General features: G+C 38.1%; 1 protein-coding gene across 2 annotated transcripts in view; it reads right to left on the reverse strand.

Annotated features, from left to right (window-relative positions):
- Nucleotides 1-453: 453 nt before the first annotated feature.
- lgr4 (leucine-rich repeat containing G protein-coupled receptor 4) overlaps nucleotides 454-27,136 on the reverse strand; it is a 175,978-nt gene continuing 149,295 nt past the window's right edge. Inside the window, exons 8-17 of one of the 2 annotated variants that reach the window (XM_059975997.1) lie at nucleotides 22,282-22,353; nucleotides 22,121-22,192; nucleotides 14,200-14,271; nucleotides 11,982-12,047; nucleotides 8,860-8,931; nucleotides 8,401-8,472; nucleotides 7,977-8,102; nucleotides 6,295-6,419; nucleotides 4,911-4,985; nucleotides 454-2,647 (exon numbers count right to left, since the gene is read on the reverse strand). In XM_059975997.1, the coding sequence (XP_059831980.1) occupies nucleotides 1,371-2,647; nucleotides 4,911-4,985; nucleotides 6,295-6,419; nucleotides 7,977-8,102; nucleotides 8,401-8,472; nucleotides 8,860-8,931; nucleotides 11,982-12,047; nucleotides 14,200-14,271; nucleotides 22,121-22,192; nucleotides 22,282-22,353 (2,029 nt within the window). In that variant the 3' untranslated portion in view covers nucleotides 454-1,370. The remainder of the gene's footprint in view (nucleotides 2,648-4,910; nucleotides 4,986-6,294; nucleotides 6,420-7,976; nucleotides 8,103-8,400; nucleotides 8,473-8,859; nucleotides 8,932-11,981; nucleotides 12,048-14,199; nucleotides 14,272-22,120; nucleotides 22,193-22,281; nucleotides 22,354-27,136) is intronic. The other variant, XM_059975998.1, reaches the window with a different exon arrangement.

The raw sequence follows: 27,136 nt of genomic DNA on the forward strand, positions 1-27,136 counted from the left end.
CAGAGAAACAGAAAATCTGCATGTGTCTATGCCATGTATATCAGTTTTAAAAACATGACTTTCACTATCATTTCTTAAGTTTCTATGTTTTTGCTGGTAACACCAACACATGTAGTAAGTGGGCAGTTGTAATCAATTGTACAATGAAAATCCAGGGAGCCATATTTAAAAAAATAGCAATTTGATCGTTAAAAAATGTGCACCATTTTAAGACATGTCTGAACTTCTTAGTCTGCAATCAATACAATCAACATCTTGCAAGAAATTTCCTTCAATCTTATGTTACCACAGATGTTGAACCTGTTTGGGCAATGTGTGGCTTTTGTTAAAAGAGTGCCTTACTTTGAACCAGGTATATATTTACTATTACTTTTAGCCAAACTCAAGACATGAAGTGAATTCCGGAAGGCTTTTCTGAGAGATTTGTGATTATAAATTAAACACAATGGAAAATTGAAGATTTTAAAACATTTTAGTATTGTATATTTGGCTTAAAATCACAATATTAATATTCCCTTCAACATGATTTAAAACTACAAAAAGTTACATTGAAATATTGATTTACAAAGATTGCTTTATTTTTATAACATGATGATAATGTACATCCAAAACTATTTACAAGAATTGTTAAAACCATGTACTGTATATAGACCATAGTCGGATAAACAGCTACTGGTGGTTAACTTTAAGAGGTAGTTACCATTACTTAAAATGAGTACAGAAAATCATACCCCTTATATTTTCAATCCAATAATTTATAATACAAATTTGAGAACATATGCACAATATCTACAATCCATTCCTGAAATATCAGTTTTGGAAGTAATTTTTTGGCATCTCCTAACCATCTGAGGAGCTACAAGTAATGAACCCAAAAAAAAGGTATTCACTTTTTTTTAAATATATACTAACTGTGTGGAGCTTCTGTTTATTTTGCAAAGTAGGCAAGTGTTATGTTACTCACTAGGGGAACTGATTAAAAGAAATAATAAAACTGGCAGTGAGTTTTTCATAAAATGACATTAAACAGCAGTTGTAAGCAAACAGCTACACAATGCCCAAAAACACAGCAAAATGACTATGAAACAGAATGAATCATAGATATTATTTTAAAAATAAATCTTCTCGGAACAAATTTACGAACACTTTTGTAAAAGACTGTTATTATATAGCATGGACACACAGTTAATCTGTTTGGGTACTTCTCTTTTTGTAAGAACAGATGGCTCAAAAAAAAACTTTCTACCATGATTCCCTTTTCTTTTGACAAATGTCAGATTGAAGAAAAAGTGCTTCCCAGAATAAAAGTTCACACCAAGAAAAATTAGATTGTTTCTAAGTGTCCATATATTGGATTAAGTCTTGTGCGGTTAGTCCTTGATTCTTGGACTATTATATGCATAGTGAACCAAAGGAAATCCCCGACTTTGATAGAAGCAGGCCCTCCCACAGGCCTGTACTTGGTCAGAACTATCCGAAACAAATGAGTCCCCTTCATCAGCATATTCTGAGTGAGCAGACTGAGTCCCACAGTCTGACCAGTAGCCACTGGGCCGCTGGCATGGAACCACAGCCAGGGCTGGGCAGCTGTGTGACTTCACTAAGTGCTTACACGTTGAAGGTCTTGTTAGTAACAGTGACTCACAACAGTCACATACCGTGAGATTACCATGTAGGTCGGTATACATTCCACAATCGTAGTAATATTCTGGTGTCATACAGCTGTTTTGAGAGTTCATTGTCGCTGCAATCGATTTATCTTTCTGCTTTGGGCGCCATTTTAACATATTCCAGTCTTGCTTGAATCGTGGATTGAAGAAAACATATAAAACAGGGTTCAGACAAGCAGGCAGTGGAAAAAAGATTAGTGTTACAGACTTCATTATTTCAGGACTGATGGAGATCGCGCTGATGAGAGGTGCAAATGAGAAGAAAGCAACAGGACAGAAGAAAATACAGTTGGTAAAAATTAACCACGCAACATGCTTAATCATACTTGTCTGAGAATTTTCTGCAAGATCTTCTTTCTCCAAATTGCAGTAGAGCTTTGTGTAGACAATTGCCATTATCAGGAAGGCTACTGAATTTAGCAGCACGAGAGTCACTGTATAACCCAAGGAAGGAGACTCACCAGTAGGGAAGGGTAAACAGAGTGGAGATGCTGAGAATTCTCCAATATGAAACCATGGGAGACAAGCTATTATGGCAGCAAGCAAAACAGCAAAGGTAGCAGCTACCTGAAAGTGTATCAGACGATGGCTTTTTCCTTTTTTGATTAAATCACGTGCAGTCATAGTCCGTTCAAAGGATGCCAAGGTAAGGAAAAAAATGGACGCTTCAGAAGAGAACATAGCGAGGAATCCAGCAACTTTGCAGCCACATCCTGTCTCCCACCAGGCACCAAATTGAGAAAATTTTCCCCAAGACACTGAATCTAGAATAGTCAGGATACCAGTATATACTCCCATTAAGAGATTGGCTGCTGCTATTAAACCCACAAACAGCTTAGCAGAAGACAATGGAGCACATGATGCAAACGTTGTTATCACAACAAGAATATTGAAAATTAGTGCCACCAGAAAGATGAACCACACAGTCAGACGAATCATCCAGCTTCCCAGCAAATGTTGGCATGGTTTGAATGCACCTGGTAAGAAGAAAATATAAACTCATTAATAATTTATCTCTAGTTTAGCAAAGTAAGTTTGTTGATTTCTACAACAACAACAACACACACAAAATGCTGGTAGAACACAGCAGGCTAGGCAGCATCTATAGGGAGAAGCGATGTCGATGTTTTGGGCCGAGACGTCTTTGCGATGTCGACGTTTCGGGCCAAGACGTCTTTCTCTCACCTTTTCTTTGAAGTAATAACTTGTATAATAAATTCTGGGAGATAATGGATTAGTTAGTTCTTCTGCAGCACTAACAGATTGTTTCAGACACAAAAGTCCATGGCTTTCACATTCACAGTATACAAATGGTTAGAAAGACTACTTGTCTCCTCAATGTCTTCATTCACACAAAGAGACTCTTTTAACAGCTCATTCCTTTTGCTGCCTATTATCTATTGAACTGGAGAGCTTCACACAAGTCTTAATGAATTAATAATTTAATTCATTAAATTGCCTTTTGTATTAGCTTGGTTCAATTAAACTGTTGGATTCTCTCCTTAATGAAAGTATATTTGTGGACTGTTCAATTATACAAGTTAATTTAGCAAATTATTCATACTTTTTCACAGTCTACTCTTTTGAGTAAAATGTATTTACAATAGAAACTAGGTGGTTCATGGTCACAGTTGATATTCTTTTGTTTACTTTTTTCCTAACAACATATAGAATGGTGTTTAAAAATGGTTGCTCATCCAAGGACAGGATAATGCGTATTTTAAAGTAGAGAACAACTGCAATAACTCAGTTCCTTAATATAAAGGGAAAACCTAACTGCATCACAAAAAGTAAAACAACAGAGAAAGGGGGACTGTCAGAAGAACTTTGAAAGGTTTAAGAAAATAGATATGGTGAGGAGATTCCACAAAGCAGCTGACCATGTTGGATCAAAGTAAGGATGTACAAGAAACAAAATTAAGTATGCCTTAGTATAGATGAAAATTTAAAAAAACTAAAATATGCTGGAAATTTGAAGCAAAAGTAGAAAATGCTGTAAAGACTCAGTAGGTCAGACAAACTTTACTTCTTTCCCACAGAAGCTAGGTTTCAGGTCTGTAGCCTTTTGCTAGAACTGAATCATTAACTCTGATTCGCTTTCCGCAGACGAATTTTCTCTGACAAATCTAAGATAAAAATTCCTATTAACTATTCTGAAAAGTCACAGTTTTCTTATATTCACAGCATTACTGTTATTGTTTCATTTACTGCTAATCTTAAGTTGAATGTGTCATTTGAAATAATACACCAATGCAAGCACAGTACACATGACCGAAAGGGATTGGAGTGGACAAGGGAGAAGAATGATTAGGTGCTCCTATCTCTGATCATTAGAAATTTACCCCTCTGGCAATGGGGTTGAACTTTTCTATGTTGCACTTCACAAATAAAAAGCCCACCACCCATTAATATATTATCAGTTTAACAGATCCACAGAGAGATATAGAATGAAATTAGGCTCTTTGGCTCACTGCAACCAGCATACCATCAACCACCCACTCACACAACAATCCCATTTTATTTTCCTCATATTCTCATCAAGCTCCGCCTCCCCACCCCTGTATCTACTACACACATATATAACACAATCTAGAATGGCCTATAAATTTCCCTACGGCTTAGGAAGTGGGAGGAAACCAGGGAACTCAAGGGATATCCATACAGCCAAGAACATGCAAATTCCACATAAATAATCTGAGTCGGGATTGAACTCAGGTCGAAGGCAAAGTGAAGAACAGCAGCTCTGTGACTGACTGCACTACTATGCTACCCAAGTAGGAAAATAATGAAGAATAATCTTTGGAGAAAGGTGCCAAAAAAAGTGACCAATGACAAGAGAATCATACCCGAGCAGTAGGGAAAAAAGTAAAAACCCAAGAGAAATTCTCAGAGTTATTTTAAAGGTATCTATGAAAATAATTACATGTAAGTCTCCAAACATAAAAATTTGCAAAAGCAATTTTCACTGCAGATTCTGAATTAACAGAAAATTCATGACAGGATGAAAAATAACAAATGTTACTTCTGAGACTAATCCCTTCATTTCTAGTTTAGTTTTATCTAGCCATTTTAAAAATAGGTTCCTAATGATAAACCAATGACTTCCAACTATTATTTGTAAGATGAGAAATGACACTCAGATAAAAAATAAATAGAAAACTAAGCTTTAATAACATTTTCTATTTGTAGTCACACACCATCACACATAAAATGATTTAAATTGAATGCTTTGTTAAGTACCTGGAGATGGAGTGCAGTGGACTATTGGCTGAATCCTTTCATCATCATTCTTAATTTCATTGTCAATACTTTGACCTTGAAAATATAAAAGTTAAAAGATTCTGGAGAGAAATCACCTAACATTGAAAATGATCACAAATATGCTTTTGTTGAATTGAACATGCTATTATGCTGTCATGAGATGTGGATATCACTGGGAAGAACAACATTTACATCCACTTGCTTGCTAGCTGCTGTTGAGAAGATGTTGCAAGCAACTGCCTTGAAATATTGTGGTATTTTGAAAATTCCAGAATTTAACCCTTGATTTAAGAATAACTACTTGACAATCTTATACAACAAACCAATTCTGCAGGAGAAACAGGATTGTTTATGTGAAGTAACAAGTAGTGCCAATATAAGAATGTCATAGGTATCTAAATTTGTAAGTTCCAGAATTGGGTGACCTGGATACAAGAGTAATAGGAAATGCAATCAGAGAAATGAATCCAAAAGAAAATGAAGACAGACTAGCAGAATTATGTATTTTATGAACTTAAGAAGGTCAAAGAATTGAAAAATGTCAAATATTTTTAAAGATATTATGGAACAAATGTACAAAATTACAAATTATTAATCCTTATTTTTGTGGAGCGATTACTACTACTCTGGAAAGCAAAGGATACTATTAATTTATGAATACAGGATCATGTAAAAATAAACACATTTGCCCCAGAAACTTTAATCCATGGTTAATTTCTTTTAAGGGAGTGGAGAAATTATGAGTGGAGACATAAGAGACTAGAATGTAGAAAACAGATGGATTTCATAAATGATGTTACTCCACATAAAGGATTACTGCATAAAATTCAGTCCCGGGGATAGATATTATGTTAGCTTGCATTGCCAATTAGGTTGCTGGAAAAAAGCAGCAGACACCTTACAATTAATGCTGAATTTGATCAATGAATTGGATATCAAAATCCAAAGTTTGAAAGAGATGGGATATTGCTAATAAGACTCACCTCCAAAATGCTCATTAGATTTGCCCCAAGGATCCCAGCATTTTGATTTTAACTATCACTCATTTGGCATGTCTCAACATATAATTTGAAATTTTAATATTAAAAAAATCAGGGAATTTGACAGAGCCGAGCTACTCAGCTAAATTTTAGCTAGGCCACAAAATATAATACTTCTCAGCAGTCAAACAAAGGTAAAAGCATAACAAAACCCACATCTCTCTCTAGCAAACACATATCCCACCACCAAGCAACACTAGCACTTCTTCAGCATATTGGAACATAACACTTCCTTCGTATCAGCATGGTCTTGTAGCTGCTGACCACCTGTAACCAATAACTTGCAACTAGGAGTAGATAATCAAAGGATTGGCTGCACTTACCAGTTTTCTTTTCTAATGGAGAAACACTGGTTTCCTGGTTTTTAGTGCCCTCCATAATTACATTTTGATGGAGATCACAGCTACTGAAAGCACAGCACTGATAGGCATATGGAACCATCAAAGTCCTATAAAGTGCAAAACATTTGAATCATATTTAAAAGCAAAATATTTGTCTATTTACATCACTATATGGCTAACTATTAAATTTCTCCACTGTACGCAAAAATTCACCAAGGAATCAGGTACTCTCAATTAAAATTCAAATTTTATTACTCTCCTAAGTTGCCCTTATGGTTAAGCAAGCTGGGTTACAGTGACTTTCTCCCAAGAATTATAGACAATTTTCTACAGACTGAACAGGAAAGGGAGAATGCCATGGGTCACTGATAGTCACAAATACATTCTCCTTCAAAGTAGCTTTTGGTCAATTGTCATTCATGTGATTTTAGGTTTGACAAGGTCACAATGCAAGATGAATGTGCATTAGTTCAGAGGCATTAATCTTTCGGGAATAACTAATAAAAGTATGCTGCTCTAATCTTACAACAAGGCACTCAGTTTTGCATTGCAAGCTACCTTGAGACAAAGAGTTTGAGATTCAAAACTTTAAGATCAGTCCTTGAAAGAAAGTACATGAAAGATTTTGGGTTAACTCAAGCATAGACATTAACTGAGTTATTGCTACCTCGTACTTTGTGCATGATTTAATACAGGAGCTATGGAGAAACTGTGCACTAAAGGAAATCTATAACAGAAATAACAGTGGCCAAAGGTCCAGTAAATAACCAGTTCCTGGATACCTACCAATAACACTTGGTAATTGTGCAAGTGATTCAGAAGAGCAGCATATATCACCATATGAGACAAATACAAATGGTCCAACTTTGCTAGTATTAGTTCTTTTTTAACTTCACCTTTGTGATAGTTGACAGACTGCATTCTCTTTTAAATAATTTGCCAAATAATGTTTTGCCATATGTATGTTTCTAAAACTTGTAAAACAAATAAAACAGTTAAATATATTTATGAGCAGAATATCCAAAGATTTTGACCTGAAAGATTTATTTGTTGGATCAGAAGACTCAGTATCAAAATCGATGCTGGCTTATCAGTGAGTATGAGGTTGCTGGTCATGCTCAGTAATGTCAAATGGCAGCGAACATGCGATATTAATCTCTCAATCTAAGTTTCAAAGCTTTCAATGGACTTTGCCTTTTCGGAAGAATGCTCAAATCTCTACCATCTTTTGCTTTCTGTTATTTCTCTTTTGCAGCACAACACTAATTTTACATCCCCTTGTTCTGGATTTTGCTCACCAGAAAAAAAAAGTTAATCTCCATCATACTTTGTCACACATTTCAGTAATATCTTTGATATACAGGAGAATACTGGCCCTATATTTAAACCCCATATCATTCTTGTTGAAGTATCATTTCACATCAAAGTCAAGTTATCCTTCCAATGCAATAAGAATTCAACGTAATTCTGCACTTGCCATCAAATGAGAATATTCTATAATTTTCCATTTCTTGGAAAAGTTGTAAAATTACAGACTAAAATGTTAGGAGTAAAACAAAAATTGCATTATTGACATTCATTCATAATTGGGCAATTTTTACCACATGGTTACAAATAACGACAACAAAATAAATTCAAACCGAAAAGAAACACAGGTAGCAAACCTGAGCTTCAGGAAATTTTCCACTTTCAGCAGTTCCTTAAAGTTTGGATTTCCAGATAGTTTAAGTTGATTTAGTCCTTCTAGCCCCACCACTGGGAAATAATTCAACTGATTTGAACTCAGGTCTCTGAAAATAAATTTGCACATTTTAAATGGTAACGCAGGCACAACAGGCTGGTTGATATATACTGAAAATAAAATTCCAATATATGGAACATTAAAGTAATGTTGTATAAAACTGAGCAAATATCTATAGCAAAGCTGTCAATATGAGATTCGGATTTAATTCAAACAAACACTTTCAAAGATCAATGATTTTCAAATACACAAATGACAGACAAATTTCAGTAAGTCATATCCCAATTACTTAGTTCAAATTTGAGAATGTAAGATTGACTAAAAGGCTAAGAATTAGAGTCACTTACAAACTAGTCAGTTCAGTCAAAGTAGTTAATGCATTCTTGTGAATTGTAGAGATCTGGTTTTTACTTAAGTCACTAGAAAGGAAATGGGGAAAGATATATTATTCAAAAACATCACAATTTTATTAAACCTAACAATAAGCTATTATTATAAGCTACAAAATATAAAATCAGTCACTTTTAGTAAATATGGTCATTAAGATTACAATTAAGTTGTTAGAAAAATGTTTTTACTTCCACATTGCTTGTGCTCTGATTAGAGAGAACCTTTAGGACTCAATATTTCTATCTACTAATTCAAACAAGACTTTAATACCGATGCAGGTGAACATTTCATCAAAGAAGACAATTGTTTATGTACAGGCAATTCAGGAGAATCTACAATTGTAAAAACTTCTTACAAGGAAGATACTTTTTTTAAATCATAACTTTAACTGAAGAAAATAAAAAAAGTGTACTCACAGGTAATGCAGGGAGTACAGTCCTTGAAATGTGTCTGTTCTGATCTCTTTGATTTCATTGTGCTTCAAAGAACTGTGAATAATTTTTTAAAAACAGGGTTTGGTCAAAGTCTGAATATAAATTTCTACTGTGGCTACTACACTTGGTTTCACACTAAGACGATAAGCAAACCAAGCTTTCTTTTGGCTCAGTTTAATATTTATGTTTATTCTCAACATGGCACAAGAAAGGAATAAAAATTGGAAGCAAGGGAAACTTGAAAGGCTATTTTGATACAGACTACGACCTTTCAAATGGTACACAAATACAGGGCTTATTTATCCCTTCTAGAATTAATGTTTTGCTAGCAGACAAAGTCTTAAAAAATTAGAAAATTAAAGACGCTGGAAATCTGAAACAAAAGCGGGAAAAGCAGAAAATACTTCATACCATAACAAGAACTGTTCTTTTCCCCCAAGAGCTCCCTTCATGCACTCCCACATGCCTGAAGCACTCATCTGTCTTGGTGGGAAAAGACAATGGGTTTGGAAGATGGTACTGTCGCAGTCCAGGCAGGTAACCACAGTGGACTTGTAGATGGCACATACTAATTATGGCATATCATTAGTATAAGGTCATGCTGTCAACCATCTCTGTCATATGCAGGAAAACGGAGAATATTCCATCATACACTTAATCTGTATTTTGAAGGTGGTGGAAATACTTTGGACTATCACCTGATGAATTACCACTCTTGTTGCCACAGGATGAGAGGACATCTTGAGCTAATTAATGGTGACTCCGAGAGGTTAACCATGGAGTCTCTGTGATAGTAATGCTACATTGGCTTTTTGTGAACAGGACAAAATAATGCTGTAAATGTACTGGACGAGACTGGCTAGAGAAGTGGCTGGTTCTGAAAGTACGTTTTCATCAGCAATATTATTCATTTACACAGTCTTGGGTACACCACATGGTCTCAGCTGTTTTTTTAAAATATAATAGAATGGATCAAGTTGGTTGAAGCCTGATTTCTGTGAGACTGGGGATATCAGGAGGAAGCAATTCTGAACTATGCACTTGGCACTTCTGGCTGAAGAGTGGTTAAAAATACTTCACCTTTTTTAAGGATAAGACCTTCTTAGAATCCCATCCTTCCATCTTCTGTTTAATGGCCCACAACTGAATGACTAGGTGTGGCAAGAACATAGAACTTTGACACAATGTTAGTTGTGAGATCACTTAGGATTCCTCTATTGCATGTTGGGTTTTTTTTGGAGCTGCTCAGCACACATTTACTCCTGAATTGCACCTTCAAATGTTTAGCATCTGTTTATGCCTTTTATTCACTGAAACAAGATTCATCTCTGGTTTGATACAGTGGAGTGATGAGAAACATACTGAACCTAGAGGTTACAGGCTGTGGTGTATATTTATGCTCTTGCTGAGGGTTCTTGAATATCCAATTTCAAGTTGCTATATCCATTTTGAAGCTCTTCTATTTAGCACAGCTGCAGGGCAAAAGAACACGGAAGCTGCCTTCACTGTGAACATGCGAATGGTGTTAGAATCGTACAGCATGGAAACAGGCCTTTCGAACCAACTGTTCCATGCCATTCAAAGCACTTAACTGAGCTGGTCTTATTTGCCTAGTTTGGCCCTTATCCCTTCTAAACCTTTCCTATCCATGCAACTGTCCAACGTCTTCTAAATGTTGTATTTATACTCACTAAAAGGATTGTGCCAAGCTGATTCCTAACAACATCAAGGACAGTTACCTCTACCACAGCTCAACTCTCAAGGATGAAGGCAAAGGAATGCACTCTATTTACCATCTGTTGCTAATGTAACTTAACAGCTATATTCTAAAGGATTTGACCAGCTTCGCCTGTGGTGGTCCTACCACCACTTGGTGATGGACAATGAAACTTTCCATTCAGAATTGTCCATTCTCGCTAGAGTCTTAACATTATTTATTTATTTTACTTTTATTTAGAGGTAGAGCGTGGAACAGGCCTTTCCAGCTCAAACAGCTACATGGCGCAGCAACCCACCTATTCAACTCTAGCCAAATCACAGGCCAATTTATAATGAACACTATATCTACTAGACTGTGCGTTTTTGGACCATGAGAGGAAGCCAAGCATCTGGAGGAAACACATGAGCTCACAGGGCAATGTTCAACTTCCTTAGACAGTGGAATTGAACTCTGATGCCCCAAACTGCAATAGCATTGCACTGATCGCTCTGCTCCAATGTATCTTCAGTCTCAAAGATAGTTTTCTCTTCAATTCTATCAATCATTTTTCAATTAACAGAAAATAAGTAATTAGAAGCAGTTACACAAATGGGAATCGAATTTTAAAGAGGAACTAAAGCAGACTTAAAAGAACAACATGGCAGATAAGACAATTTTCTGTTATTAGTCTAGAGTCTAAAGAAGAGTTCAGGGATCCATAACTATCAATCTTCATTATTGTGAAAAAAATTGGCATACTAACATCCTTCACAGCAGGGATACTCGTACCCATCTTTTCCATCAACAACTCTATTAAGAGGAATAGACAGAGTGGACAACCAGCGCCTCTTCCCCAGGGCACCACTGCTCAGTACAAGAGGACATGGCTTTAAGGTAAGGGGAGGGAAGTTCAAGGGGGATATTAGAGGAAGGTTTTTCACTCATAGAGAGTGGTTGGTGCATAGAATGCACTGCCTGTGTCAGTGGTGGAGGCAGATACACTAGAGAAATTTAAGAGACTACCAGACAGGCATATGGAGGAATTTAAGGTGGGGGGTTATATGGAAGGCAGGGTTTGAGGGTCAGCACAACATTGTGGGCTGAAGGGTCTGTAAGGTGCTATACTATTCTATGTTCTATGTTCTAACTCAATCCTCACAAGAATTTACAGGCATGTACTGCCATTGAAAATAAAGGTTTGGTTAATAAGTACTGCCTTGCTACTGTCAAACATCCTAAGAAATGCAAACATAACAAAATATCCAGAAACATTATTTTTGGTCCTTATATTTTGGTTACAATATTGTGCCTGTATCTGAAAGCTATTCTTTGGGTTGCAGATTTATTTAACAGAATATTTGTTTTACAATTATATTTACATATTTATGTATCAGACACAACTTACATTTCCTCCAACGCTGAACAACCATGGAAACTTGGCAGTTCTTCTATTTGATTATAAGATAAGTCCCTGAGATGAAGAATGCAATTTTCACTTAAGAGCTTCCAAAACAAAAAACACACACAACCCACTATAATTACTGAAATTAAGAACTGAATATATCTGCAGAGTTTTGCTTTTTGCTGTGACTGTCAACTTTGATCAGCAGTTTAGATAGAATTTGTGAAGACAGAACCCATTCCTTCTCTTCTTCAGAAATGAAATGTTAATTTTTATTTCACAGATGCTACCTGATCTGCTGATTTTAAAAGTTTGTTGTACTTCAATTTCCAACGTTTAGGTTTGTTTTATCTTGGCTTAGGTCAGAATTATCCCAAATTCTCAAAAAATTATCTAATATTTTGTTCTATATTTTAGAGATAAAATAATACCTCTGTATCTATTATGGGCTATTAAATACTATATCGTTGTTAATGTAATTGGATTGTTTATACAATCACTAGTTCAAAAGTTTACAGTTCCATACTGAAGGGTTTAGGAGTTCTCCCAGTTCTGGACAGTGACATGAATACTGTTGTAAATAGCATTTCTGTATAATTTACATAAATGCACATCTTGAAAGGCCAAGTGTCTAAGTTCCTCAAGCATGCAAAAGAAAATCAAATGAAACCTTAATAGTCTTGCTGTATAAGCAGATAATTAATGACAAAAATAGGCCAAAGTCAGCATGGCTTCCTTAAGGGGGAAATCATGCCTGACAAATCTGCTGGAATTCCTTGAGGAAATATTAAGAAGGATGGACAAAGGAGAGTCAGTGGACATTGTTTACCTGGATTTTCAGAAGGCCTTCACAAGGTGCTGCTTAACAAGTAATAGCCACAGTATTACAAGAAAGATACTAACGTGAAAGAAGATTGGCTGTCTGGTAGGCGGCAAACAGTGGAAGTAAAGGTGGCCATTTGTTTCACTGTCGGTGATTAGTGGTGTTCCATAGGGAGTGGTCAGTGTTGGGACCGCTTTTTTTTAAACCGTTATATGTCAATGATTTAAATGATGAAATTTATGGCTTTGTGGCCAAGCTTGCAGATGATACAAAGATGGGTGGAGGGGCTAGTAGCATTAAGATGCAGAAAGTCTGCAAAAAGGACTTAGACAGATTGGGAGAATGGACAAAGAAGTGGCAGATGGAATATAATGTAGGAAAGTGTATGGTCACGCAATTTGATAGAAGGAATAAAAGATGTAGACTATTTTCTAAATGAGGAGAAAGTTCAAAAATCAGAGATGCAGAGGGATTTGGGAGCCTTGGTGCAGGATTCCCTAAAAGTTAACTTGAAGGTCGAGTCAGTGGTAAGGAAGGCAAACACAATGTTAGCATTAATTTCTCAAGGACTGGAATATAAAAGCAATAATATAATGTTGAGGCTTTATAAAGCATTGGTCACACTGCACTTGGAGTATTGTGAGCAGTTTTGGGCCCTTTATCTAAGAAAAGATGTGCTAGCATTGGAGAGCATCCAGATGAGGCTCATGGCTATGATTCTGGGAATGACAGGGTTAATGTAGGAGGAGCGTTTGATGGCTTTGGGCCTGTACTGACTGAAGATTAGAAGAATGAGGTAGGATCTTACTGAAACTATCAAATATTGAAAGGCCCAGATAGAGTGGATGTGGTGAGAATGCTTCTTATAGTGGGGGATCTAGGACCAGAGGGCACAACCTCAGAATAGGGGGATGTTCATTTAGGACAAAGATGAGGAGAAATTTCTTTAGCCACAGGGTAGAGCCACAGGGTAGTGCCACAGACTGCCGTGGCGGCCAATCACTGGGGCTATTTAAAGCAAAAATGATGTTCTTGATTAGTCAAAGGTTATGGGAAGAAGCCAGGAGAATGGAGAATGGAGTTGAAAGGGATAATATATCAGTCATGATGGAATGGTGGAACATACTCAGTGAGACAAATGGCCTAATTCTGCTCCTATGTCTTAAAGACTTAAGGTCTAAATCCCCTTAGCTTCCCCAAGATGACAGCTCGTGATACTCAAGGCATTTCTAACATCTGTCACAAAATCTTAAGATTTTACAAAATTTATATCCTTTTAATTATCTTTATATTTTCCAGTTAACATTTAATTTGACAATATAAAGCTAATATTTCAAACTTATTCAATTTTAAATTCAATAATTTGCTTTTCTGCTATTGCAAAAAGTCCAAACTTACAAAAATCTAAGCATCTTCAGTTGTTGGCACAAGTCAGGTGGAATTTTACTTATTCTTGTTCCAGTCAATGTACTGAATAGTAAGAAGATAACAATGCAGATATATTAGTATAAGGTTCTACTGTATCCAGTCACAAAAGTAAGATTTTAGAATAATTCTGTTTATCAAATAATTGTATTATCATGGTTAAAAGTAATCTGTCTTGGGTGTACAATAGCATACAGGTTTCAGTTAATGCAAACGTTCTGGATTAGATATCCAGACATGACAAGTTTGAATCCTTCAGTTGCAGGTGCAACATTGAAATCCAGGAAACGGAATAAACCTGGAATAAAAAGTTAGTTATTACTAAACCTGTTACAATTTACCTGGTTTAGTGAAGTCCTTGAGAGAAAAGAAATCTTAAATAGCCTGAAGAACCAGGCAGTAGCAAGTAAAACGTACAATGAATGTCAGTCTTACATCTATGTTGGGATCACAAGAACTAGTTAAACAGTGATCTATCTACTGAGACATATCAATTATTGAACAATGTTGCAACAACATTAGCATGACCAAGGAACTTCAGGAGAACACACACCATTCCTCATTGAAGGGCTAGCGGTGGAAAGGTTGAGCAGCTTCAAGTTCTTGTGTGACAACATCTTCCAGGAGGGCTTAACACTTTGATGTGATTGCAAAGAAAGCATACCAGCAGCTCTACTTTGTTGTAGGTGGAGGAGATTTCGTATGTCACCAAAGACTCTTGCAAATTTTTAAAGATGTATGGTGAAGAGCACTCTGACTGGTTATATCACAGCCTGATTTGGAGTCTCCAATGCACAGGATCACAATAGGTTGAACGAGGTTATAAACTCATCCAAGTCCATCAAAGCCTCAACCCTCCCCACCATCAAGAACATCTTCAAGAAGTGGTGCCCCAAGAAGGCGGCATTAAGGACCCTCACCAACTGGGGACTGCCCTTTTCGCATCACCATCAAGGAGAATGCACAGGATCCTGAAGACCCACACTCAATGTTTTAGTAACAGCTTCTTCACTTTCTCTATCAGTTTTCTCACCAGTCTATGAACACTACTTTATGATTCTTTTCCCACCACTATTTTTGTGAAATAGATTTTTAACTTGGCACTGCAAAACAACAAATTTCAAGTCATACATCAGTGATAATAAATTTGATTCTGAAGTACTGTTTTGTTATTAATACTATAAGTCAAGATATTAAGGTAATTGCTTTCTATGTCAACACTGAAAGTTAACTTGATTACAATTTTTAATTTATTATGCCAGTCTCTTGAATGAATGCCTTTTACTTACGATCAAATGTTAAAGGAAATTGTCAAAGGAGTAAATATAGCACAACTCAAGTCCCCAATATCTCTGCCAACAACAATGACAATCGAGGTTCATCTCGTCTGTAGTCCAAATCACTCAATTCCCAGTCAGTTCAAATGCCTCTAAAAAGTTGCTGTTGTATCAATTTCCATTACTTCCTCAAGCAGTGTTCCATGAAACTACCTAAAGAAAATACTTCCCTCATAATCTCCTTCAGACCTTCCCCCTCTCACTTTAAACCTATACCTAGTAGTATTTGACATTTCCATCCTAGGGAAAAGACTTCACCATCTACGCTGTCAACACCTTGTATCATATTATATTTCTTTCAGATCATCCCTCAGCCTGCAACCTTCCAAAGAAAACACTTCAGATTTGCCGAGTCTCTCCCGAAGTCAATTTTCTCTAATCCAGGCATCATCTCTGTGAATTTCTTCCGCACTCTCTCCAAACCCTGCAAATACTTGCTGTAATGCTGTGACAAGAACTGGTTACAGTACTCAAAATGTAGCCTAATAAGAACTTAATAAAACCCACAACATGGCTTCCCAACTTTCATACTCAAAACCCCGAATGATCAAAGTATGCTGTATGCATACTTTTGTATCAAACCCCTAAAGTGTTCCATATTATAATACAATGCATTGCAACAGAATAATGATAAAATCGATCATTGCACCTTGTGAACAGTGCTTTTCCAAACTACTGGTTAAAGGCAAGTTAGTTTCAGGTCCATCACTGTATGTTTCAGTGTACATGTGATAAATAAACTTGAACCTTAAATCTTGAGTTTCAGGTCATTTGAAAACTTGAGGTAAAGTCACAAATATCCTGATAATGTTTAAAATGAAGCACTTTATGAATGGACAACTGTATTCAGATTATTATACTTCTACAAAAATAAAATTATCTGAGATTAGAACATACTGTTTATAACTGTTCTTTATTTTTTATTTCTCATTTTTAATATTTATCATCCTAATTATTTAACAAAAGCCCAGCCTCTTTTCAGATACTTTAACAGGTATGATGTTGGAGGAATCATTGAATTATGGCTGAAAGAAGATTATAGCTGGGAGCTTAATGTCCAAGGAAATTATATTAAAAGGACAGGGAGGAAGACAAAGGGGGCGGCATTGCTCAGTTGATTGAAAAAAATAAATCAAATCATTAGAAGGAGGTGACATAGGCTTGGAAGGTGTTGATTCAATGTGGATAGAGCTAAGGAACTGCAAAGGTAAAAAGATCCCCAAACAGTAGTAAGGATGTGGCCTGTAAGCTACAATGGGAGATAGAAAATGCATGCCAAAAAAGGAATGCTAGAATAGTCATGGGGGACTTTAATATGCAGGTAGATTGTGACAAAAGTCCCCCATGACTATTCTAGCATTGCCTTTTTCGCATGCATTTTCTATTTCCCATTGTAACTTACAGGAGGGGTAATTTCTAAAGTGCCTAAAAGATGGCTTTTTAAAGCAGCTCGTAGTTGAGCCCATTAGGAGATCAGTCATTCAAGCTATATACATCCCAAAGAGGAAGTAGTATTCTAAAGGAAGGAGGACACAACAGTCACTAGCAAGAGATGTCAAAGCCAACATAAAAGCCAAAGGAAAATCATACAATAGAGCAAAAATTAGTGCTAAGTTAGATGTTTGGGAAGCTGTTAAAAACCAACAGAAAGCAACCAAAAAAGTCATTAAGGTAAAGATGCAATAGAGAAGCCAATAATATAAAAGAGGATATCAAAAGTTACTTCATATACATAAAGTATAAAAGAAAGGCAAGAATGGATATCAGACCGATGGAAAATGATGCTGGAGAGGTAGTAATATGGGAAAATGAAACAGCAGACTAACTGAATAAGCATTTTGCATCAGTTTTCACTGTGGAAGACACTAGCAATATGGTGAAAATTCCAGATATCAGGGGTCATGAAGAGTGTGAAGTTACCATAATCATAGAGAAGGTACTTCGGAAACTAAAAGGTCTGAAGGTAGGTATGTCAGCTGGGCCAGATAGTGTACAACCCAGGGTTCTGAAAGAGGTGGCAGAAGAGATCGTGGAAGTATTACATTTTAACATTTATAAAGCAGTGGCTGATTGGCAGGAGGCAAGGAGTGGGAATAAATAGAGCCTCTTCTGGCTGGCTGCCAGGGTCTAATGGTGTTCTACAGAGTTGTGTGTTGGGACTGATTCTTTTTATGTTATATGTCAATGATTTAGATGATAGAATTGATGGTTTTCTTTTGTACAGTTTGCAGATGACTTGAAGTTAGGTGGAGAGGCAGGTAGTTTGAGCAAGTAGAGAGGCTACAGAAGGACAGATATTAGAATAGGCAAAGAAACGGCAGATAGAATACAGTGTCAGCAAGTGTATGGTCATGCACTTTGTTGAAGAAATCAAAAGGTTTCACTATTTACAAAATGGAGAAAGAATACAAAAAACTGAAGTGCAAAGCTACTTTGGAATCCCTAAATGTTAATTTGCAGGTTAAGTCTGTGGTGAGGAAGGCAAATGCAATGTTAGCATTCATTTCAAGAGGACTAGAATATGAAAGCAAGCATGTAACGTGCTCAGTCCAATGGTTTGAGATGGGTCTATTTTAATGCAAGGAATAGCATGAATAAAGCAGATGAGCTTAGACCATGGATCAGCACTTGGGTGTTATGATGCTGTGGCCATTACAAAGACTTGGATGGTGCAGAGGCAGGAATGGCTACTTCAAGTGCCAGGCCTTAGATGTTTCAGAAAGGATAGAGAGGGAGGAAAAAAGAGGTGGGGGCTTGGAACTGTTGATCAGGGACATTGTCACGGCTGCAGAAAAGGAGGAAGTCATGGAGGGGTTGTCTATGGAGTCTCTGTGGGTGGAAGTTAGGAACAGGAAGGGGTCAATAACTCTACTGGGTATTTTTTTTTTTTATAGACCACCCAATAGTAACAGGGACATCGAGGAGCAGATAGGGAGACAGATTTTGGAAAGGAGTAATAATAACAGGGCTGTTGTGGTGGGAGATTTTAATTTCCTAAATATTGACTGGCATCTCCCTAGACTGAGGGGTTTAGATAGGGTAGAGTTTGTTAGGTGTGTTCAGGAAGGCTTCTTGACACAATATGTAGATAAGCCTACAAGAGGAGAGGCTGTACTTAATCTGGTATTGGGAAATGAACCTGGTCAGGTGTCAGATCTCTCAGTGGGAGAGCATTCTGGAGATAGTGATCAGAATTCTATCTCCTTTACCATAGCATTGGAGAGGGTTAGGAACAGACAAGTTAGAGAAATGTTTAATTGGAGTAAAGGGAACTATGAGGCTATCAGACAGGAACTTGGAAGCATAAATTGGAAACCGATTTTCTCAGGAAGAAATATGGCAAACATTCAGGGGATATTTGTGTGGGGTTCTGAATAGGTATGTTCCCATGAGACAGAGAAAGGATGGTAAGGTACAAGATCTGTGGTGCACAAAGGCTGTTGTAAATCCAGTCAAGAGGAAAAGAAGAGCGTATGAAAGGTTCAAAAAACTAGGTAATGATATGAATCTAGAAGATTATAAGGCTAGCAGGAAGGATTCTTAAGAATGAAATTAGGAGAGCCAGAAGGGGCCATGAGAAGGCCTTGGCGGACAGGGTTAAGGAAAACCCCAAGGCATTCTACAAGTATGTGAAGAGCAAGAGGATAAGACGTGAGACAATAGGACCAATCAAGTGTGACAATGGAAAAGTGTGTATGGAACTGGAGGAAATAGCGGAGATACTTAATGAATACTTTGCTTCAATATTCACTACGGAAAAGGATCTTGGCGATTGTAGGGATGACTTGCAGTGGACTGAAAAGCTTGAGAATGTAGATATTAAGAAAGAGGATGTGTTAGAGCTTTTGGAAAGCATCAAGTTGAATAAGTCACTGTGACTGGACGTGATGTACCCCAGGCTACTGTGAGAAGTGAGGGAGGAGATTGCTGAGCCTCTGGCAATGATCTCTGCATCATCAATGAGGACAGGAGAGGTTCCAGAGGACTGGAGGGTTGTGGATGTTGTTCTCTTATTCAAAAAAGTGAGTAGGGATAGCCCAGGAAATTATAGACCAGTGAGTTTTACTTCAGTGGTTGGTAAGTTGATGGAAAAGATCCTGAGAGGCAGGATTTATGAACATTTGGAGGCATAATGTGATTAGGAATAGTAGGCATGGCTTTGTCAAAGGCAGGTCGTGCCTTACAAGCCTGGCTGAATTTTTTGAGGATGTGAGCAAGCACACTGATGAAGGTAGAGCCGTAGATGTAGTATATATGGATTTCAGCAAAGCATTTGATAAGATACCCCATGCAAGGTTTATTGAGAAAGTAAGGAAGCATGGGATCCAAGGGGGCATTGCTTTGTGGATCCAGAATTGGCTTGCCCACAGAAGACAAAGAGTAGTTGTAAACGGGTCATAATCTGCATGGAGGCTGGTGACTTGGTGTGCCTCAGGGATCTGTTCTGGGATCCCTACTCTTTCCCATTTTTATAAATGACCTGGATGAGGAAGTGGAAAGATGGTTTAGTAAATTTACTGATGACACAAAGTCATTGGTGTGTTGGCGATAGTGTGGAGGGCTGTCAGAGGTTACAACAGGACAACGATAGGATGCAAAACTGGGCTGAGAAGTGGCAGATGGAGTTCAACCCAGATAAGTGCGAGGTGGTTCATTTTGGTAGGTCAAGTATGATGGCAGAATATAGTATTATTGGTAAGACTATTGGCAATGTGGAGGATCAGAGGGATCTTGGGGTCCGAGTCCATAGGACACTCAAAGCTGCTATGCAGGTCGACTCTGTGCATACGATGCATTGGCCTTCATCAATTGTAGGATTGAGTTTAAGAGCCGAGAGATAATGTTGCAACTACATAGGACCCTGGTCAGACCCCACTTGGAGTGTGCTCAATTCTGGTTGTCTCACTATAGGAAGGAGGTGGAAACCATAGAAAGAGTGCAGGGGAGATTTACATTGATGTTGCCTGGATTGGGGAGCATGGCTTATGAGAATAAGTTGAGTGAACTCGGCCTTTTCTCCTTGGAGCAAAGGAGGATGAGAGGTGACCTGATGGAGGTGTACAAGACGATGAGAGGTATTGATCTTGTGGATAGTCAGAGGCTTTTCCCCAGGGCTGAAATGGTTACCACGAGAGGGCAGAGTTTTAAGGTGCTTGGAAGTAGGTACAGAGGAGATGTCAGGGATAAATTTTTATGCAGAGAGTGGTGAGTGCGTGGAATGGACTGCCAGTGGCGGTGGTGGAGGCGGGAACGATAGGGTCTTTTAAGAGACTCCTGGATAGCTATATGGAGCTTAGAAGGATAGAGGGCTATGGGTAAAGCCTAGGTAGTTCTAAGATAGGGACAAGTTCAGCATAGCTTTGTGGGCCACAGTGCCTGTATTGTGCTGTATGTTTTCTATGTTCTATGTTTCTATGTAATGTTGAGACTTTATAAAGCACTGGTGAAACCTCACTAGGAGTACTGTGAACAGTTTGGTGCTCTCAACTTAGAAAGGATGTGCTGAAACTAGAGAGGTTTCACAGGTGATTCATGAAATTGATTCTGGGATTGAATGGCTTGTCATATGAAGAGCATTTGATGCCTCAAAAGGATGGGGGGTGACCTCATTGAAACCTATTGAATAGTGAAAGACCTTAATAGAGTGCATGTGGAGGGGATGTTTCCTATGGTGGGAGAGTCTAAGACCAGAAGACATAGCCTCAGAATAGAGGGGTGTCCTTTTAGAATGGAGATGAGGAAGAATTTCTTAAGCTAGTGAGTGGTGAATCTGTGGAATTGTTGCCACAAACAGCTGTGGAGTATTTGTCTATATTTAAGGCAGAGGGCAGGAGACCGGAGCTGAAAGCATTGTTGGATCAGCCTTGATGAAATGGTGAAGCGAACTCAATGGGCCAAATGGCTTGATTCTGCTCCTGTATCTATGGTCTACGGTCTTATACTTTGGAACAGTTGCTTTACAGTCTCTGAAACTAACTTAAAAAAGATGTGGCAAAATATATCACCAAGTATTTCTTGTAATAAAAAATGGAATCTTACTATTTGAGCATGCTTACACTGTGAGTTAAAAGAGCCAGAAATGTCTAAATTTCACCAAGTCTCTCAAGTTTTGGTGAGTTAGCTATCATGCCTGAGATAACAGTAGATAACATTAATCAGAAGCTGTGCTGTGATACAGCATTAGTGCAGCTGCTGGACAACTCCAGTAAACTAGGTCCATTTTGATCTTTGGTATCTGGAGCTAGCACATTCCTCCTGTAACCATATTTCTTCTAGGTGCTCTGGTTTGCTCCAACATCAAGATGTACTGCTACTTCTCCTGTTAGCTAATTACATTAGAGTCAATTTGTAATACACATTTATCAGGTTAATGGGCATTATAAACTGACTCTAATGTAATTAAGAGGCAGGAGTATCAAAGGTGAATTGATAGACATGAATTAATTGATTGCAGGGAAATTGCACTGATAGGATTACTCTGGTGGTAGTAACTCAGTGGTAGTGTACTTTGTGAGGAATATAAAGCATGAAAAATATGAAATAAAACTTGTACTCACAGAGACTGGAGTTCTGACAGATTCTGGAAAGCAGAAATTCCCACAGACAAGATTGGATTATCATACAAGTGTCTGAAAAATAAGAAACCTGTCAGCTAACCTACCAGAAAGCAAACTTAAAGCAAAATGGAAAGAATCTGAGTGAGTAAAATTCTACTTACATGGTCCGAAGCAAAGGATTCCCACTGAAAGCTTTATCTGGAATTACTGCAATATTGTTGCTATGGAAACCACTGAATCAAGTAAAACACAGGTCAGTTTTAAGCTCATTAATGTTAAGGGAAAATAGAATACCACACATTTCTCAGTCTCTAAATTTGACCAGATGAAATTCCAAAACTTATATAACTATTTGTCAAACAAAACCAAGGAACAGGTAAATTTAACTGCAATACTACTTTTGTTTACCCAGTAATTCAATCTGTTTAGTACTCTATGTTTGTATTTGGTGTTTTAGATAACAGCTTTTTGACTTGTGTACCATAACGATTGAAAACAGTCTTGAAGAACACATGAACATAGAAATTATTGGGTAGAAAGATATGCAAATACAAGTTAGTGTTACTGTTAAAAGTTACCTATTTCTCCCAAGCTCGCTGCAGTTACCAGATTCACAAACGATATGAGTGCAAGATAAAAGTTCATGGCATTAGGGGAACAGTTTTAACATGGATCAGTTGTTGCATAAAATACAAATGGGTCTCTTTCTGTGTGGAATGGACTGCTTCAAGAATTGGTTCTTGGCTCCCTATCATTTATGATTTTTATTAATAACTTGGAGGAAGAGACAGTACAAATTACCCATATTTGCCAATGACACAAATAGGCAGCATTGAGAATAATTGGATCCTGCACATGGAAGGCTAAGTATAGACAAAAAGCATGGTGATTGTAATTTAATATAGGAAGGTGCAAAATTATGCAATTTGGCAAAAGAAATCGAATGGAGAATGAGCCCTAACTACAGAATAACCTAGTTGTTTTGTACATTAATCATACAAAGTTGGCAAGTTTGTGCAGCAAGTTGTTAGGTAGGCAAATAGCACAGATTTTTTATTGCAAACGGGTTGGAGTTTAGGGGAAGGATTGTTACAGCTTTACAGGGCCACACCTGAAGGATTGCATACAATATTGCTCCACTCCTATAGGGCAATGGAGACTGGTCAAAGAAAATACAACAGGCTATGTCCTGTGAGCAGAGGGTTGTCCTATCATGAATGGCTACAGAAATGAGGTCTAATGCGAGTGATCTTACCTTAACATATAAGGCCCTCTGGAGAAAGACCAGGTAGATGTCAAAATAATTTCACCAGTGAGAATATCTTGAGAGGACATAATCACACAATTAAGGGGCTAACTACTTTTTGCAAGGAATGATTTCTTGCTAGACTTCTCTGTCCAAGAGGGTTGTGGATGCTTGATCATGGTAGGGGTGATGTGGATCAGTATATAAAGGGAAAATGGATACATTTTTGAAAGATTAGGAAAATAAAAACTATGGGGAGCTAGCACAGGAGAGACATCAAGGTCTTATGCAGATTAGTCATTATTCTATTGAATGGCAGGGCAGACTTGAGGAGCCAGGTTGCCTACTTTCCTGCTGCTGTTTTTATGTTCTTAAAAGACTCTTATGCAGGCACATCACATAATTGGAAAAGCTAGCAAGTATTATTTATTGATATAGAAATTGGAGAAAAAGGTGTGGTTAAACTTCAGCTAATTACTGTGGAGAGCTCCTGTAGTGATGATTTTCTTAATTGAAGAATGTGAATACATAAGCAGTTCAAAGGATGTTTACTGGACTAATAATTGAAATGGGCAGGTTGTCAAGAGGCAAGGATGGACAGGCTAGGTTTGTATCTGCTAGAGCTTAGAAGAGTGGGACGAATGTGTTTCAAAACTACATCTAGGAATTTTTAAAATTTCTTTCCAAAAAGTAATACATGAGATTTGCTTAACAATAAGATGATGGCATGCATTCAGTGTGTTCCATAAATTTACTGAAGTAATACTTCCACTGATTTTTCAGTTTGTGCTCCGTCTATGGTTCTAGTCTTTTGAACGAAGAAAAGCTTTTCAGAATTTTGTGACTACTGTGCCTCTAAAGGGACTAGATAACATTAACTTCTAATGTAGCTGACATAATCATTATTCATATGTCTACTCCATCATTCTGAATGCTCTTCTGAACCGTTGATAGTTTAATCAGCAGGTAAGTAACTAAATGTACACACATTATAAAAAATACACCATTTATTTATTCCAATTTATAAAGGTCCAAGACTATTTTTGTATTTCACATTACTTTAGATCTTTCAGAAAATTCCAATATACAATTAGCTTTAGTTATTGTCACAGGACACTGTGAGAATGAGCTAAATTTATTGGCAGAATCACAAATCTACCACGTTTATTGCTTTCAGACACTACTGTAATTCATCTATGAAGGTCCTCATGTTATCTTCATTGAAGTTATTGGAACAGTTGTCTCAATCTTCCGGTGCACCTAGGCGTGACATGAGTAGCAGCAGTACTCTCAATGGATGCGATTAAATATTGAATTTCAGTCTGATACGGCTAAAAATCACAACTGCTTCCAAGGTCAGTACAGTCAACAAAGATGTCTTAATGCGGTTAAACAAACTATCACTGCCTATACTGACGGAAACTACACTGATTCTGTTCGGAAGCGCCCACGTAGGATACCTCAGAGGAAACGCGGGTGTAGAGCACAGGGTTACAAGTGCGTTTAAGGAAACAGGGTTTTAAACTCCCTATACCGACTATCTTGCTGGTGAATGTGCAGTCTCTGGTGATGATCACAGAGCTAGGGTGCTGAAATAGAGGGACATTAGAACTACATGTGTCCTTTGTTTCACAGAATCCTGGTTAGCCCCTCCCATATCGATGGATTTATGATACACTGCCAGGATAGATTTATAGTCTCTCAAAAGCAGAGGAGGAGGACTCTGCCTCATGATCAACTCTTCTTGGTGCACAAATATATCAGTGCTGTCCCAATTCTTCTCGTCAGACCTGGAATATCTAGCAGTTAAGTGCCATCCTTTTCACCTACCATGGGAGTTCTCTGGGATCATTTTGGTAGCAGTTTACATTCCACCTCAGGCCAATGTCAAGCAGGCTTTAGATGATCTGAGCAATGGGATCAACATGTACGAAACAGCGCACCCTATTGCCTTCACCATCGTTTTGGGAGATTTTAACCAGGCCAGTCTGAAACAAAATCACTAAGCAACTACCATCAACAGATCACTTGCAATATCAGAGGAAACAACACGGTGGATCATTGCTACACCACCATCAAGAATGCCTACCGTGTTATCCCACACCCTCACTTCAGGAAGTCTGATTCCCTGACTGTACTTCTACTCCCTGAGTATAGGCACAGACTGAAGACTGCAGCACAGCAGTGAGGACCAAAAAAGTATGGACAAGGGGAGCACAGGACTTCTTTGAATTGGTGGACTGGACTGTATTTAGGGATTCATCTTCGAACCTGGATGAGTATGCTGCAGTTGTTTCTGACTTCATTAAAACCTGTGTGGATGAAGGTGTGCCTATAAAGACTGTTCGTTCCCAAACCAAAACCCATGGATGAACCAGGAGATACGTCATCTGTTGAAGGCTAGATCTATGGCATTCAAGTCTGGCGACCCAGGCCTGTACCAGAAAACCAGGAATGATTTATGGTGGGCTATTTCAAGGGTGAGGAGACAATTTCGAATGAGGCTGGAGATGACATCAGATGCATGGCAACTCTGGTAGGGTCTGCAATACATTACTTCCTACAAAGTAAAACCCAATATGCATGTATGGCAGCTTTGCTTCACGACCAGATGAACTCAACACCATCTATGCCTGCTTTGAAAGGGAGAACAAAACTACAGCTGTGAAGATCCCTGTTGCATCTGATGAACCTGTAATCTCCATCTCAGAGGCCAACGTTAGACTGTCTTAAAAGAGAGTGAACCCTCGCAAGGCGGAAGGTCCCGATGGAGTACCTGGCAAGGCTCTGAAAACCTGTGCCAACCAACTAGTATTCAAGGACATTTTCAATCTCTCACTGCTACGGGCAGATGTTCCCACTTGCTTCAAAAAGGCAACAATTATACCAGTGCCTAAAAAGAATAATGTGGGCTACCTTAATGACTGTCACCCAGCAGCACTGACATCGACAGTGAAGAAATGCATTGAGAGGTTGGTCATGATCAGACTGAACTCCTACCTTAGCAGGGATCTAAACCCATTGCAATTTGCCTATCGCCACAATAAGTAGCAATCTCAAAGGCTCTCCACATGGCTTTAGACCACCTGGACAATGCAAGCACCTATGCCTGGATGCTGTTCACCGACTATAGCTCAGCATTTAATACAATCATTCCCACAATCCTGATTGAGAAGCTGCAGAACCTGGGCCTCTGTATCTCCCTCTGCAATTGGATCCACAACCGGAAGACCACAATCTGTGTGGATTGGTTATAACATATACTTCTCGCTGACAATCAACACTGGCACACCTCAGGGGTGTCTGCTTAGCCCACTGCTCTACATGGCTGTGTGGCTAGGCATAGCTCAAATACCATCTATAAATTTGCTGAAGATATAACCATTGTTGGTAGAATCTCAGGTGGTGACTAGAGGGCGTACAGGAGTGAGGTATGCCAACTAGAGGAGTGATGCCGCAGCAACAACCTGGCACTCAACATCAGTAAGATGACAGAATTGACTGTGGACTTCAGAAAGGGTAATACATACCAATCCTCATATAGGGATCAGAAGTGGACAGAGTGAGCAGTTTCAAGTTCCTGGGTGTCAAGATCTCTGAGGACCTAACCTGGTCCCAACGTATCGATGTAGTTATAAAGAAGACATCAGCTATACTTCATTAGGAGTTTGAAGAGATTTGATATGTCAACAAATACACTCAAAAACTTATATAATTGCACCATGGACAGCATTGTGACAGGCTGCATCACTAGCTGACATGGGGGGGGG

The sequence above is a fragment of the Hypanus sabinus genome, chromosome 7 (assembly GCF_030144855.1).
Source record: "Hypanus sabinus isolate sHypSab1 chromosome 7, sHypSab1.hap1, whole genome shotgun sequence".
Classification (NCBI taxonomy): Eukaryota; Metazoa; Chordata; class Chondrichthyes; order Myliobatiformes; family Dasyatidae; genus Hypanus; species Hypanus sabinus.